The sequence below is a fragment of the Mastigoproctus giganteus genome, chromosome 5, assembly GCF_048544385.1.
Source record: "Mastigoproctus giganteus isolate SK-2022 chromosome 5, ASM4854438v1, whole genome shotgun sequence".
Lineage (NCBI taxonomy): Eukaryota > Metazoa > Arthropoda > Arachnida > Uropygi > Thelyphonidae > Mastigoproctus > Mastigoproctus giganteus.
Genome location: NC_143579.1, coordinates 184,416,274 through 184,432,422, shown reverse-complemented (window position 1 = coordinate 184,432,422; position 16,149 = coordinate 184,416,274). Strand labels below are relative to the sequence as shown.

Here is a 16,149-nt window from a genome sequence, read left to right as displayed (position 1 = left end):
ATTAATAGTTAAGGCAAAGCTAAGTAATATATGACAGGTGCTCTCAAAATATTCCAAAATGAGCATTTGCAACCTTTATACTGCAGTTTTGGTAAACACGACAATTATGGCTGAAATATTATCAGAAGTACTAAACCGCTTCTGGCCCTGATGACAGCAGCACACCGTCGAGGCATTGACAAGTTCAATTTCTGAAGATAATCAACTGATAGTTCGTGGTTTCAAACACGAATTATGGCTTCCTGAAGTTCACGAAAGGTCTTTAGTTTCTTTCTGGCAATTGCAGATTCCACACGATGCCAACAGTTCTCTATAGGATTGAGGTCCGGGCTGTTTCCTGGCCAGCTAACAGTTGTAATGGACCGTTCTTCCAACCATTTTTTCACCTGTAACAAATGTGAACACATTCTGTCAAACCCCTAATGCAGAAATGAAGCTAAAGTAACTACAAAAGTGCTTACTTACACTATTCCCACGATGACAATGAGCAGAGTCGTCCTGAAAGATGCAGCTACTTGGCAGGTTCAAATGGTCTCTAGTGGATGGCAGCAATTTGCCTTTCAATATAGCCAGAGCATCCACTGGCATTTATTGAACCTTTTATAAATTGTAGGTGACTTGTTCAGCGATACGAAATGCACCCCCATATCATTTGGCTGGTAGGGAATTTCACTGTAGACACCATACAGTCTGGATGGTATTCTTCACCACGTCTACGGCCAATCTTTTGTCTCCCATCAGAGCCATGCAGGTTGAATTTCTTCTCATCCGAGAAAATAACTGACTTCCACTGCTCGGGGTCCATTTGACACGCTCCTTACACCAAATTAATCGGCCTTTTTCATTTTTTGTGTTTGGAGGGGCTTCTTCTTAGGACAAAAAGTACATTTTTGAAGAGGCATCCTCTGACTGTTATTGCACTGTTATTGAACATACCATTCGTGTATGTTCTTCCCATTCTTTTTTCAGCTCAGACGAAGATGCTTTACGGTTTTTAAGGCATAAGCGCTTCAAAACACGGTCCTGTTTTGGCGTAGAGACTTGTTTGCATCCGGTTCCTTTTTTCTTATCAGCAGAACCAGTATTCTTGAGTTTGGAAAGAAATCTACTCACTGTAAACTGATTAAAAGACACTCTATAAACAATATGACGGGAAGAACATCCTTCCTCCCGTAAAGAAACAATAGCGCTTTTTCTTTGTGGCATCAACTGCACGTAACTCGCGATCCTGGCACAAGCAAAGAATAACTGCAACCCTTGCAGAGCGTGCTTATATAGCTGAAAGTAACAGCTGATGCAATATTACGTCATCACCTACGCGTGCCAATCTTATGTGATACAATTTGTAAGAAATTGTATCACATGCACTTTTTTTGAACACCAGTGTAGTTTCAAGCGACCAACAATTATACTTTTCCCAGTCTTACTTTAATTTCAATTTACATAATAATAAATTTATAAAATTTAAATAATTATAAATAATAAATTTATGAAATTAAATTTATTTTGCTGCTACCGTGTGGAAATTTTGTTTGGTTTGTGGCAGCTGCCATTAATGTACATATTCTGTCCAATCATCGAGTTTTCCTTTGTGACCTTTACTAAATTTGTCTCGCTGTAGATTTTTCTCATGAGAAATCATTCAAAATATTCTGAGAGAAACTTCAGGAATAATTTCGCTAACATTTATCGGGATTCTATCTCCAGTTTCGTCAGTGAGCCACTCTGCTAATATTAATGAATCCTTACGATCTGAAGACAAGTAGCTTTTCTAAATCTTAAAGGGAGATATATTATATATATACACACACACACACATACATGTACGCCACACTTACAACCAATCAAGACGAACACGGAGATATCCCTACTGAACAATTTCCTAGCATTTGTTACCATGGGGTTGTTAGGATCATTGTGGGAGTCGATCTTTATACCAAAGGCACTGCTGCTTATAACGTCCATAGTAAACGCTCCGAATAACCTAAAGAAGGAAGAGTAATAATAGTAAAAATTAGTTCAGACAGTTTGCACAGATCCATCACAATTTAGTTCTAAAATATAATTAGAACAGTGCACTGAAATAACCCTGATTGGCACATTTCTTACAGCTAAGATGGTCGATGGTAAGATGGTGGTGTCATTTCGACAGATTTCATTCTTGACCATGAGCTGCGGCTGTGGTATTCTGTTTCCCATACTACAAGCAGTAAATCCACCAATGATTGTGTTTTCTTTTGTTTTTACCAGGATAGCAATGCGGCGCTAGGCATAATTTTTAATCAGAAAATAATAATAATAAATAAATAAAATAATAAAATAACAAAATCCCAAATAGATGTGTGTCCTTGTTAGGCTCATCGCGTGCTAACCTTCATAGATTACATCAGATCTAAAACAGGTTTTCATTTGAAAATATAAAAATAAATATAATAAAAATATAATAATAAAAAAAATATATATATATATAAAAATTACGTGATTTAGGTTTTTCCTTTGTAGGCTCTGTAAAGCGTTTAAGCGTAGAAAATAAGTTATATATTAATGATTGACTTACTTCTTACAGTCAACTGATTTCTTTTCCTTTGCCGCTTTCATGAAATTCTGTATTAAGGTGTCACTACAGTCGCAAATAACCATTGCCATCTAAATGAAGGGAAAAATCATTTAATAAATAAAACTGAATCATTTATCAGTTTCGAAAATCAATTTCAGTATTGAAGCTCCAATGTTAATTCACCACGAATCTATTATTCAAAAAGAGCTCAATCTGAAAATATATATTTAAGGAATAGCATTACCCTCTTCATCTTTCCTGTTGTGAACGCTGGGGACATGATACTTCGTATTCTCTTCCACTGCTCACCTTCTTGCAAAGAAAGCATCTTATTTACAGTTTTATCTCCAAACGATAAAGCCTGAAAAAAAATGTGATAGAATTATGAAAATTAGAAGTAGTTTACAGCTGATAACTTCTTCAGGAAGATAGCTTCCTATTGATTAAAAAAAAACATACATTGGTGTGCAAAACTTAAGGACCAACACTATTTCTAAAGGTTACAACCACAAAATCTTTACTTAAGGTACTCTTTACTGATCAAAGTAGATTCAATTTCAGCAGCGATTCTGGACGTTAACTAATCTGGCAAGAGGTTGGCACACGGTATCACCCCGCAAACATCACTGAAAGGGATCGATATGGCGGTCGAGGTGTTCGCGTCTGGGGAGGCGTTATCGTGGATGGACGTACACAACTCCAGATACTGGAAGGCGGTACTGTAACCGGTGCATGCTACTGTACTAAGGTAATATTTAACCATGTGTGTCTGTTCCGCGGTGCCATTGGCTTGTGTTTATGGATGATAACGCCACATCCCATCGCACTGCAACTGTTGATATGCTTTTGGAAAGTGAGGACATTGTTCGTATGGATTGGCCTGCCCGTTTCCGACGATCTAAATCCCATCGAACACATATGGGACGCTCTGGAGAGACGCTTAGTGGCACTTAAACACCCAGCAGAAAATGTTCACCAGCTGAAGATGGCGCTGACAGAGGAATGGACTGTAATCCTTGGCTTACTAATAATGAAAAATGAAGATGGCGTTTACAGAGGAATGGACGATGTTACCCCAAGAAGTTATCAACAACATTGTTCTAAATATGGACAGGCGGTGCAAAGCGTGTATCGAAATTAGGGATGGCCATATCACCTACTGAGGACCACCTCTTCCCTTTGTTCCATCTTTGTTGTTGTTGTTGTTGTTATGGAGGCTTAATGGCACATAAGCATCTATGGCTATAATGTGCCTATTCACTTATTATTTTAGGAGATGAGGAATTTCCATAAAATCAAAAGAAAATTTTAAATCAGAAATTATTAAAAAGTCCAGTTTGCTTGAGGAAGTCAAAAAATTCAGAAATATTTGCTTTATCACCAATGAGATTTTCAAGAGTTATTGGTTTACTATTATTTATCAGTGAGATCAAGGATGTAGCTCTGTGTTGTTTATAGTAGGGGCAGTCAATTAGAATATGTCTAACAGTCAAGATGTTAGAGCAATGTGTACACTGTGGTGGATCACCTCCTGTGAGTAAATAAAGATGTGTCAGATGAGTATGACCTATTCTTGCCCTTGAAAGGACTACTTCTTCTCGTCTCGATGTACGAACACTGGAACGCCAAATTTTCGGATCTTGTTTAAACTGAAAGAGTTTATTATTAGTCTGAGAGTGCCAGAGTGCTGTCCATTGTGATAGGCAAGCAGCATGAACGGTTAGTACACAATCTGATGCTGGAACAGGGATATTGGTTAAATCAAAGGTAGTTGGATTTTTTGCAGCTTTATCAGCCAGTTCATTGCCTAAAATACCGGAATGGGCGGGTATCCAACAAAAAGCAACCCGTTGTTGACGTTTTTTGATTTGTAGTAACAAGCTTCTGATTTCATCTAGAACAGGGTGAACTTTATCTTCGCAATTACTTAGTGACATGATTGAGCTGAGGGAATCAGTATAAATAACAGATTTTAAAGAACAGTCGGAACAGAGATTTTCTAAAGCAAGTTTTATTGCATACAATTCAGCAGAAAATATACTAAAATCTGATGGAAGGGATACTGATACAACTGCATTTGGAAACACTGCAGCTGCTCCAACATTTGAATTAGATTTAGAGCCATCTGTATAAATTTGGTAGAAATCAATATATCTTTGAATGTGATAATCATGAATTTGTTTGAAGTTTGTTGCTTGCAAAGTATTCTTTCTCCATTGGCAGAGGTAAGTGTCACATGTTGGAAGAGGAGGAGGAGCCCATGGTGGTTGAGCAAAGGTTGGTATCTGCTGTACTTTCCGGATGGAAATATTCCAAACCTGCACCACTTCAAGAAGGCGAAGACCAACTGGTTTAACTATGCTGGGTTTGTTTCTGTATAGGTTTTCTAATGGTGGGTTTAAAAGGTATGACTGAACGGGATGAGAGGCACAACTTTGTATCTTGACAGCATATTTCAACAACAGTGTTTTCCTGCGTAAAGTTAGTGGGGGCTCGTGAGCTTCTATGTAGAGACTATGTGCTGGCGACGTTCTGAACGCACCAATTGCAATTCTCAAAGCACTGTGTTGAATAGGATCAAGCCAGCGTAATGCACTCTTTCTGGCAGAATCATAGATTGGAGCACCATAATCGAGACGGGATCTGATTAATGCCTTGTACAACCGAAGCAGGGAGGTACGATCTGCACCCCACGTTCGGGCAGATAACGCTCTGAGTATGTTTATCTTTTTCAGACAGGAAGTCCGTACATTTTTAATATGATCTAGAAAATTTAATTTGTGGTCAAGGATTAATCCTAGAAATCTGATGTTAGTAGCGATTGGGATGGAGACATTGGAAATTTGAAGTTCAGGATCCGGATGAAGTTTTCGTTGTCTGCAAAAATGAATTGCAGTTGTTTTCTGCTGAGAGAGTCGGTAGCCGTTGAGGCTGGCCCATTGTTGTATTTTATTTAGTGAAATTTGAAGCTGTCTTTCAATAGATCTCATGTTTTGGGAATGGCAGGAGATGGAAAGGTCATCTGCATATAGATATGTCTCAATTGTGTTTGGAAGCTGTTTGGTGATGGAATCAATTCTAATAGCAAAAAGAGTGGCACTCAATACTGATCCCTGTGGAACACCTTCTTCTTGAATGAAAGTTGAAGAGAGGGCATGTTGGTATCGAACTTGAAATGATCTAGTATGTAGAAAGTTCTTAATAAACACAGGAAGGTTGCCACGTAGTCCGAGAAAGTACAGATCACTAAGTATACCATGCCTCCAGGTGGTATCAAATGCCTTCTCTATGTCTATTGAAACCATTACTAGATGTTCATGTTTGACAAAAGCATTACGGATGGCAAATTCAGCCTTGACCATAAGGTCTAAGCATGACCTGTTTTGACGAAAGCCATATTGACTACCGCTCATTAGCTCTTCCGACTCGATGATCCAGATGAGTCTTCTGTGGATAATTTTCTCAAGGATTTTACTGAGGCAGCTTGAGAGAGATATGGGTCTATAGCTATATGGGTTGGATGGATCTTTTCCAGGTTTTAGGAATGCCAAAACTGTAGAGTGATGCCAAGAAACTGGAAAAACATTTTCTAAAAATATACGATTGTAAAAGACTAGGAGGAGGCGCAAAGCTTTGTCATTAAGATGTTGTAACATGACATAATAAATCCCATCTGGTCCAGCAGCACCATTGCGGGCTGTTCTAATGACATGTAATAGTTCAGAATATTGCAGAGGTTTATTATATGGGAGAAGGTTTGAAGTTTCAAAATTAATACCATGCTTTTCTTTAGTGTTTTTAATTCTTTGGAATGAGCTAGTATATGCTGATGTTGCTGAGATTTCTGCAAAAATATTGCCCAAAGCATTGGCTATATCTACAGGATTAGATATATCTTGCCCATTCCAGGAGAGGATTGGAGAAGGTATGGTAGGAAACTTACCAGACAGCTGTCTAATTCTTTTCCAAATTATTTTGGGATCAGTATTTCTGTGAAAAGTGGATGCAAACCGGGTCCAGGATTCTTTCTTTGCTTGCTTTTGTATAAAGCGTGCTTTTGCCCTTAATTTCTTATAATTAATGAGATTGACTGTGCTTGGGCACTGCCGAAACAAATTCCAGGCTTTATTTTTTGCTCTCTTTGCTGTGGTGCATTTGTCATTCCACCAGTAATTATAGTGCTTTCGGCCCGGCGGATTTGATAGTGGTATCGTGTCTTTAGCCACATTTAGAAGATGCGACGTGATGTATTCTGTCACATCATCAATATGCTGGAGGCGGATTTTTTCCTCATCAAGGTCAATTGATGACTGAAATTTTGCCCAGTCTGCTCGGACAAATTTCCACTTTCTGCTGGGTTGAAATGAAGGAGTCTTTGCTTTCAGAAAGTTGCATACTATTGGAAAATGGTCACTGCCCATGGGATCGTTTATTACATACCACTCTATGGTTGGGGCTAGTACTGGTGAACAAATTGAGAGATCTATTGCTGAGGTGTGTCCTGCTGGGAGCTGTACGTGTGTCGGTGCACCTGTATTGAGTACAGTGAGATTTAGTGCCTCCAAAAAACTTTCAATTAGTCTACCTCGTCTATCCAATTTAGTAGAGCCCCATAATGGGTGGTGCCCGTTAAAGTCCCCTAATATACAGAAAGGTGGAGGTATCTGTATAAAGAGGTCTTCGAGATCTTTTAAAGAGCAAGTACAGTTTGGTGGTAGATAGACTGAGACTAGTGTTACTGTACCATGGAGAGTTATACGAACAGCAACAGCTTCTATTTCAGTTTGGAGTGGGATATGTTTAGATGGGATCTTTGAATTTACTAGTATTGCCACACCACCATGGGCAGCGTTAGCAGTATTTCGATCTCTTCGATAAATCCAATAGTTCTTTATCGAAGGAGAAATTTGTGTGGTTAGGTACGTTTCCTGTAAACAAAAGGCAACCGGAGAATATTGGTTAATTAGGTATTGAATATCGTCTGTGTTGGAACGAAAGCCTCTGCAATTCCATTGTAAGATGTTGTGGTTCATTTTGGTTTAGTTGAGGATGAATCATCTGACTGTTTTTTGTTTGAAGAGGATTTTTTTCGGTCTTTTTTCGGGAAAGTAGGGCGTCCAGTATCCATCGTGTCATTTGCATGAAGTTCTAGTATGGGTTCTTCATGATCTGGGTTTACATCTACTTCCATACTACTGGCTGATGATTCAGGTTTATTCTTATCTTTAGCAGTTTTAAGTTTTTCTTTGTTATGCAGAACTGTCCGAGTCTCAATTGGGAATTTTTCTGTGTCATTTGAGACTGTCTCAGTATCATTTGGGATACTAATTGGGGTGTTGGTGGCATTGCTGGTTTTCGTTTTAGAATTTTCTTTTCCTGTGGTTGATATGGTTGCTTTAACCCAATTAGCTAGCGAGACGTTGGGCGGTATCGACACATCTGTTTGAATTGCAGTTGTATGAAAACTTCGGGTTCGAGAGGCATAAGATGGACTTGGCATGGTCAGCATTATTTGTCTGCGTGCCTCAGGATATGTGACTTTGTGTTCTACTTTATATTTTTGGATATTCCTACCTGTTTTCCACATTTCACATGTTTTAGAAAATGCGGGGTGATTGCCTTTGCAGTTGGGGCAGATGGGAATTGCGGCTGGACAATCTGCCTGCGTATGATCCTTTGCTCCACAAATAGGGCAGATGGCGTCACCTCTGCATGCCTGCTGTGAATGGCCATATTTCTGGCATTTAAAACAGCGAAGAGGATTTGGGATGTATGGACGAATTCGGCAGTTTAAATATCCAGCTTTTACTGAGGATGGCAAATCAGGAGTACTAAAAGTTAAAATGATGGAACGAGTTGGAATGAGATTTCCATCTTTTTTTGTCATTATTCTTTTAGCGCTGATTACCTTTTGGTTGCTAAGTTCTTGTACTAATTCTTCCTCAGACACAGTAATTAAGTCCCATTCTGTGATGACACCCTTTGATGAATTTAAGGTATTGTGGGGAGTAACAGATACTGGCAACCCACCAAATGTCGTTGTCTTTAATAGCCACTCCGAATGTTTTGTGGTGGCTGTTTCAATCAGGAGATCTCCGGATTGGAGTCGCTTTACCATTTTTGGTGATCCTGCAATAGATTCTAGATGTCTTTGAATCACGAACGGAGATAACTTACCCACAGGCTGGGTAGACAGAGAGTGCATCACCAAAAAATTGGGAATATCTGAACAGTGTGTTTCTGTTCGAAGCCTTTTGGGTTGGCTATTTTCCTTGTCTTCGTTACCATATTCTGGTCTTGAGCTTGAAGGCTCTAAGGGTGGAAAATTTGTAGAATCCATGATGGCTCCTTTTGGCCCTGGGGGATTATCTTTTCCACCCAGGTTACCGGCCCCGCCACGGGGAGGCAGGAGCAGTGCCACGAGGTGACCAAGCGGTTGGGTTAGTAATTAGTATTTATAGAAAAAAAAACAGAAAGGTGGATTCCCTTTCTGGGCCTTTCCCTACTTCTTGTAGAGTGAAAGTGCTACTTGGATATACAAAGAAATCAAGAAAACGGTTTTTGAAACAAAAATAGAATCTGTTTGCTCAAATACTCTTTGCAGAAATCGCTTTTAGAAATGCACTACAAATCGCTTGGCCACGGAACGCTTGGCACCCGGGGCCTTCCATCTTTGTCAGTGATGCATCTTTATCATGGTGTGGGAGATTTGTTTGTTTTGTAATTTTATTTTAATTTTTCTATTTCTGTAACTTGTAAGAATGCCTATATTCTGTTTAAACCGTTACTCTATTCTCGTTTCCTTATCCCACATTTCGCATTCTGACTCGTGTACCTCACAGGAGAGTCGGGTTCTTATGCATATTTATTCTTTCCTGTCAGATTCTTGAGAATTGTTGTATTAAGTAAAATTCCTCCTTCGGACTAGGCTTGTGTATTCAAATTGATTAGTTACAAGTCCATTCAAGGCTATATACAATTCTTTATTACATATATATACATGAAATGAAGATAAAAATAATTGCGCACATTATATGGTAAGATAACACAACATTTGTATATGGTACATTAAATGAACTGTTCCGTTATATAAATTGATAATCATATACATCATTTAGTTAGAACAAGGATACTTAACACTTTCCACGAATCTCCATTATTATAGCTTCTCTAATGTATAACCATTTAGGATCACACTCAATTCCCTATTCGACTTCTTATACAATTTAATTTATAGCTGCACTAAACACAAACTTCCTCTGGCTTAGTTACCATAATACAATTGGAACTATCTTATATACTAGTATTCATCCTAATTATCTGCTTTATACCTGCACTAAACACAAAACCTTTTCTGTCTTAGTCGCCATAATACATTTGGATCATCTTATATGCTAGTATTCACCTTAATTATCTCTTTGATTTAACCCGTCTAATATAGCTACTTTACATCCGTTCATTCATATTTAATTTGACCATCTCCTTCTATTTCTCTATTCATTACTATGTTCTAATAACAATACTCAACTCATCTACATATACATATATGTCTTAGGGTATATTAATCATATGACCTTCCTCTTTAATTTTCTTATTATCTCCCTATAGTCCTTCCAATAATCTATAGTGTGCTTATTCTAACTTGGCACTTACTTCTTTATATTCTGGTAGGATGTTTTCGTAAGGGCCTTCTACTTCTTCCTCATTCAGGGCTGCTATCTTCCGCCGTTCAACTTACTCTATAGCGTTAACAATGGTCTACATGCTGTACAGTAGATCTTGTGTGATCTTTCCCGCATCAATAATGAGTTGCTTTTAATAGTTGGACACAAAGATATTCTCGATGTTGATTGTTTGTTTGTTTGGTTGGGGATTTTTTTGGCGCATGGGCATCTATGGCCATAGTGCGCCATACATAGGTTAGTATTTCTGCTATTTCGTTATAGATCGAGGGTCAGGAGACTGATTTTTGACTAGCTAAAGGAGGTGGTATACATTGATCGCTTTGAGAAAAGTAAAAATCTTTGAGACATTTGTTTTATTGCCCAAAAGTGAAACAAGTGTTAGTGGGTCTTCAGTTGTGGCTGGAGTGAAGATATTCTGGCGTTCTATTGCAAATTTTGCGCATTCCACAAGGATATGTTTCACTGAAAGTACTGTTTTACAGTGATCACACTGGGGGTGATTCTCCCCTCTTAAAAGATAACCATGAGTAATATTAGTGTGACCTATTCGGAGACGAGCTAGTATTACCTCCTGTTGTCGAATTGCACTGAGGCTTGAAGGCCATTGCTCAAGTTTTGGCTTGATACTTCGAAGCTTATTTTCAAGTTGATTTTGCCATGTTGATTGCCACTGGTACATGCATTTTTCCTGTATTATTTGTCTATAATCGTGATGTGGAACTCTCCACTGTACATCAGGTGGTAAGTCGGCCGTTTTTGCGGCACTGTCCGCTAATTCATTTTCTGGAATTCCCATATGTCCTGGGACCCAACAGAAGTGTATGGTTTTTCTAAGTTCAGATAAGGTATATAAAGAGTTTGTTATTTCTTTAACGACAGGGTGGGTGATGTTCATGGTGTTTTCCAGGGCTTGAAGTGCACTTAGAGAATCAGAGAATATTATGCTGCTTTCAATATTGGAGGACTCGATATGCTTCAGTGCAACCTGAATTGCCATTAGTTCAGCAGAAAAGATACTGAACTCATGTGGCAGTTTGTAGGCTAATGTTATGTTCGGGAAAACTGCGGCGATTCCAACGTGGGTGTCATTCTTTGACCCATCTGTATGAACTACAATGAAGTTTGGAAACTGCTCCACCACTGCATGGTACAATTGCAAAAAATTTTCTTTATTTAGTGCAGATTTATCCCATTTATGAAGGTATTTATCACATAAAGGTGGAGTAATTCTCCACGGTGGAAGGAGTAGTGGAGGGGTACTTGTGATATTATCAAAACTCAGATTAAGTTCTTCTAGAAGATGTCTTATTCTTATACCTAACGGTCTGTTAGCAGTAAGGCGGTTATGGTATAACCTGCTGTGTTGGGGAGTGAAAAGTAATTCCCAATTTGGGTGTTCAGGCATAGATCTAATTTTATATGCATAGCGTAATATAAGTTGTTGCCTTCTGATAGAGAGAGGGGGTTCGTGAGCTTCGGCATATAGACTATGTGTTGGTGACGTACGATATGCTCCTAGAGCAATGCGTATTGCACTATGATGGAGAGGATCAAGCCAGCGAAGGACACTAGGCCTTGCTGAGCTATATACTGGGGCCCCGTAATCAAGTTTTGATCTTATTAAAGATCTGTATAGCCGTAATAAGGTAAGGCGATCAGCTCCCCACTTTGTTGCTGAGAGAACCCGGATGATATTTAATTTTTGTTGGCAGGATGTTCTTAGTCTTTTAATATGTTCCAGGAAGGTAAGTTTATGATCTAAGGTGATTCCTAAGAATCGTATGCTGGGTTGAACTGCTATTGGTTTTCCGTTCAGTTGTAGTTCCGGGTGTAGGTGCAATTTACGTTGTCGGCAAAAATGGATACACAACGTTTTTTGAGAACAAAGCTGAAAACCATTGGTTTGTGCCCATGTACTGATCTTATTTATTGCCCCTTGTAATTGTCTCTCGATCGTATTCATGTTTTTCGCATGGCAAGAAATACTAAGGTCATCTACGAACAGTGCCTTATCAATAGTGTTCGGAAGTTGTTCAGCAATGGTGTTTATCACAATTATAAAGAGTGTAGCGCTGAGTACAGAGCCCCGGGGAACTCCTTCTTCCTGAAAAAATAGTTTGGACAGCGAAGTTTTAAATCGAACCTGGAAAGTTCTCTTTTCTAGGAAGTTGCGTATGAAAATCGGGAGATGGCCCCGAAGTCCATGGCGATGTAGCTCACGGAGTATTCCATACTTCCACGTGGAATCATAGGCCTTGCTGATGTCAAAGCAAACCATTACATGGTGTTCCGATCTAAGGAATGCATTCCGAATGGAATTCTCTAGTTTTACTAGTATATCTAGTGTTGATCTGTTCTGTCGAATGCCGAATTGTGCAGAATTTAAGAGATTGAAATTTTCCAGGTACCATATCAGTCGACGGTTCACCATCTTTTCCAGAATTTTGCAAAGGCAACTGGTCAAAGCAATGGGTCTATAGCTAGTAGGGTTTGTCGGGTCTTTTCCAGGTTTAAGGAATGCAAGGACTGTAGCGTGGTGCCATTGCTCAGGGAATGTGTCTTCCCGGTAGAGCCTATTGAACAGATCAAGAAGTGACTGCAGTGATTCAGCACTTAGTTCCTGTATCATTGAATAATGGATATTATCTGGTCCTACAGCGCTACGCCTAGATGTTGACAAGGCTCTATGTAGTTCGTGGATAGTGAATGGTAAGTTATATTGTTCTTCTGCTTTTGAAGAAAAGTTTAACTTTTGTTTTTCTGAATTTGCTTTGAATCTTCTGAAGGCTGGTATGTAACTTTCTGTTGCTGATGTTTTGGCAAAAGTTTCTCCTAGTATATTGGCAATTTGGGCGGGGTCAGAAATGTTCTGCCCTCTCCATTCCATGATAGGCTGAGGTGTCGTTTGATATTTACCACTCATTTTCCTGATTGTTTTCCAAATTTTGTGTGTGGGAGTTGCTTGATTGATGGTTGAAGTGAAGCGAATCCAAGCGGCCTTTTTATTACTGCGTCTAACATACCTGGCTCTTGCTCTAACGCGTTTAAACTGAATGAGATTAGCTGTGGTTGGATAGCGCCTAAAAGTATTCCAAGCTTTATTTTGATCTCTTTTTGCTGCACGGCATTCGTCATTCCACCATATTTTTGGGTGTACAGGTAATTTTGAGGAGGATTTTGGTATAGCTTGTCCTGCTGCGTGTAGTATAGTTTTTGTGACATACTCAACCGCTTCCTTGGTTGGGGATTTTTGTATAATTTCAGGGTCCACTTTAGCTAATTTTTTATACATCTCCCAGTCTGCTTTATCAATTAGCCACCGAGGAATTCTAGTAAGTTGATAAGAGGGTTTATTTACTAATTCAATTGTAATGGGAAAGTGATCACTATGCAGTGGATCATTGTTTGCCGTCCACTTTAGAGTAGGATACAAAGTTGCAGAACAGATAGACAGGTCTATTGCAGTATATGTTCCAGAAGGAAGGTGAACGTAAGTAGGTGAGCCGTCATTTAGAAGGAGAAGGTTGTTATCATCTAAACATTTTTCAATTAGTTTTCCTCTTTGGTCAATATTGTTGTTACCCCATAGTGTGTGATGACCATTTAAGTCTCCCAGAATGAGGAAAGGTGTGGGGAGTTGAGCTATGAGGTTGTTTAGATCATTTTGTTGGATGGGATAGCTTGGTGGAATATATAAGGAGCAGATTGTAATATGGATGTCAGCAGCTACACGGACCGCTATTGCCTCGAGAGGAGTGTTTAGTAAGACCTGTTTGACAGGAACAAATGGGTTTGTTATAACAGCTACTCCACCATGTGCAGTATTTTGATCAGTTCTATCTTTTCTAAAGATATTGTAATAAGACAGTTTTGGTGTGTCTTGAGGTTTGAAATATGTCTCTTGGAGGCAGAGACATATTGGTGTGTATTTAGAGATAAGGTCGTATAGGTCATTAATATTGGCACGGAAACCACGACAATTCCATTGAATTATTGTGTTCATTGTTTATCTCTAGTTAGACTTTCCGAGCGTTTTCTTGGTGCTGAGGTTCTCTGTTTTTCACTCTTGTTTTTGTCTTTCTTTCGAAAGTAGGGCCTTTCTGTTTCCATGTCTTCTTCTACAAAAATGTGTAGGACCGGGTCATCTGGGGGTATTTCCTTAGTATCCATTTCCTGTTGGTGAGTAGTTACGATTTGTTTTTCTTTGTGCCCTTCATCCGGGGAGTGGTGATTTTCGATTGGTACAGAAATAGGCGTATTGACTGCCTGAGTTTCAGTTGTATTGAACAGTGTTTTTACATAGTTCGAGAAAGACTCTTTTGGGGGTACTGTTAGATCAGTTTGCGATGCGGTTGATTGGAATTTTTTGGTGATATGAGCATACGTAGATCTATTTGCAAGGTTTGGTGGTGAGATATTTCGCTTAGCTTCTTGATAGGACACGTTATGATTGGTTTTATAAATCTGAATAAGTTTCTCAGTTTTCCAGCGTTCACATGTTCTAGCGTAAGCGGGATGATCTTTTTTGCAGTTTGGGCATATCGGTTGGGGTGCAGTACAGGCTTCGCAGTTGTGATCAACTGACCCGCACTTTGCACAAGCAGGAGTTCCCCGGCAAGCTGTCTGGGAATGTCCGTACTTCTGGCATCGGAAACACCGTAGGGGATTTGGAATATAAGGTCTGACATTACAGACGAGATATCCAGCCTTAATGGATGCTGGGCGATGTGGTGTATTAAAGGTCAAAATGAGATTACGTGTAGGAGTCAGAACTCCTTCTTTTCTGGTGGAAATTCTCTTGACCTGTATAACGCCTTCTTCTTTAAGTTCTTCAAGCATCTCCTCTTCGGATACATCTATTAAATCCCAATCAGAAATCACTCCTTTAGAGGTGTTCAGTGATCTGTGGGGTGTCACAGTAACTGGTATTCCAGCAAAGAGATTAATATTCAAGAGTCGCTCTGAGTGTTTACTATTAGAGGTCTCGATCAGAATATCTCCTGACCTAAGTCTTTTTACAGACTTAGGAGTTCCAGCTCTGCTTTCTAATTCCTTCTGTACCCTAAATGGCGAGATTTTGCCAATTGCATTTTCACCAGTTGAGTGCATGATCAGGAAAGCTGGAGTAGGATAGATGTCAGAGTCAGTTTTCTGCCGTTTTGAAGTTCCTGCAATAGAACTGTCTTTCTTTTTTGTTGACTGGGGTGCATCTGGCAGCCCAGATAAGTCAGAGTTTGATTTACTCATGACGTGCTCTTTTTGGCCCCGGGAGATTACCTTTTTCTCCCAGGTTACCAGCCCCGCCACGTGGAGGCAAGAGCGGTGCCGCCTAGTGACCCAAGCGAAGTGAAGGTTAGTATTAACGAAAAATAAAAAAGGGGGTTAAAGAAAGGTACTTTCCTTTCTGGGTTATATAATATGAGAGATCTATTCAATTATAATGCTCAAGAGTTAACGGACTTGCGAAACTCAGGAGAAACGTATATACAGTAAAGCGTATCAGATAATCACTATGAAAAGGCGCTGTGGTCACTAATATCGCTTGGCACTCGGGGCCCTCGATGTTGATTAAAGTCATGCAAACTTATTTAATTTTATGCGGAATTTCTTCCCTCCTTCGCTGCATTGGTTCTCAAACGTTCTCGCTGATGGCATTCTACAATTATGCACTATGATTCGGGTCACCCTTTAAAACAGGACCATTATTAGGCAGGGTGACGTAAGCCCCCAAATTTACGAACGTCCTTAAAAAACCATTCTTTTAATTTCATTAAGGTAAAGGAACTAGATTAGGAATTATTTACATCTCTAATTCTTTCTCTTTAATGAAGACTCTTTAAACTGACCTTGTACTGCTTTTACAGTAGGACGCCGGTTAACCGAATGACCAGTTATGAATTCGACGTA

At 39.3% G+C, this 16,149-nt stretch overlaps 1 protein-coding gene across 1 annotated transcript in view; it reads right to left on the bottom strand.

The window, feature by feature from the left end:
• LOC150085915 (cytochrome P450 3A8-like) overlaps positions 1-16,149 on the bottom strand; it is a 59,423-nt gene that overhangs the window by 22,149 nt on the left and 21,125 nt on the right. The window contains exons 5-7 of the mRNA XM_090374296.1: positions 2,802-2,918; positions 2,558-2,646; positions 1,839-1,984 (exon numbers count right to left, since the gene is read on the bottom strand). Coding sequence (XP_090230422.1) covers positions 1,839-1,984; positions 2,558-2,646; positions 2,802-2,918 — 352 coding nt within the window. The remainder of the gene's footprint in view (positions 1-1,838; positions 1,985-2,557; positions 2,647-2,801; positions 2,919-16,149) is intronic.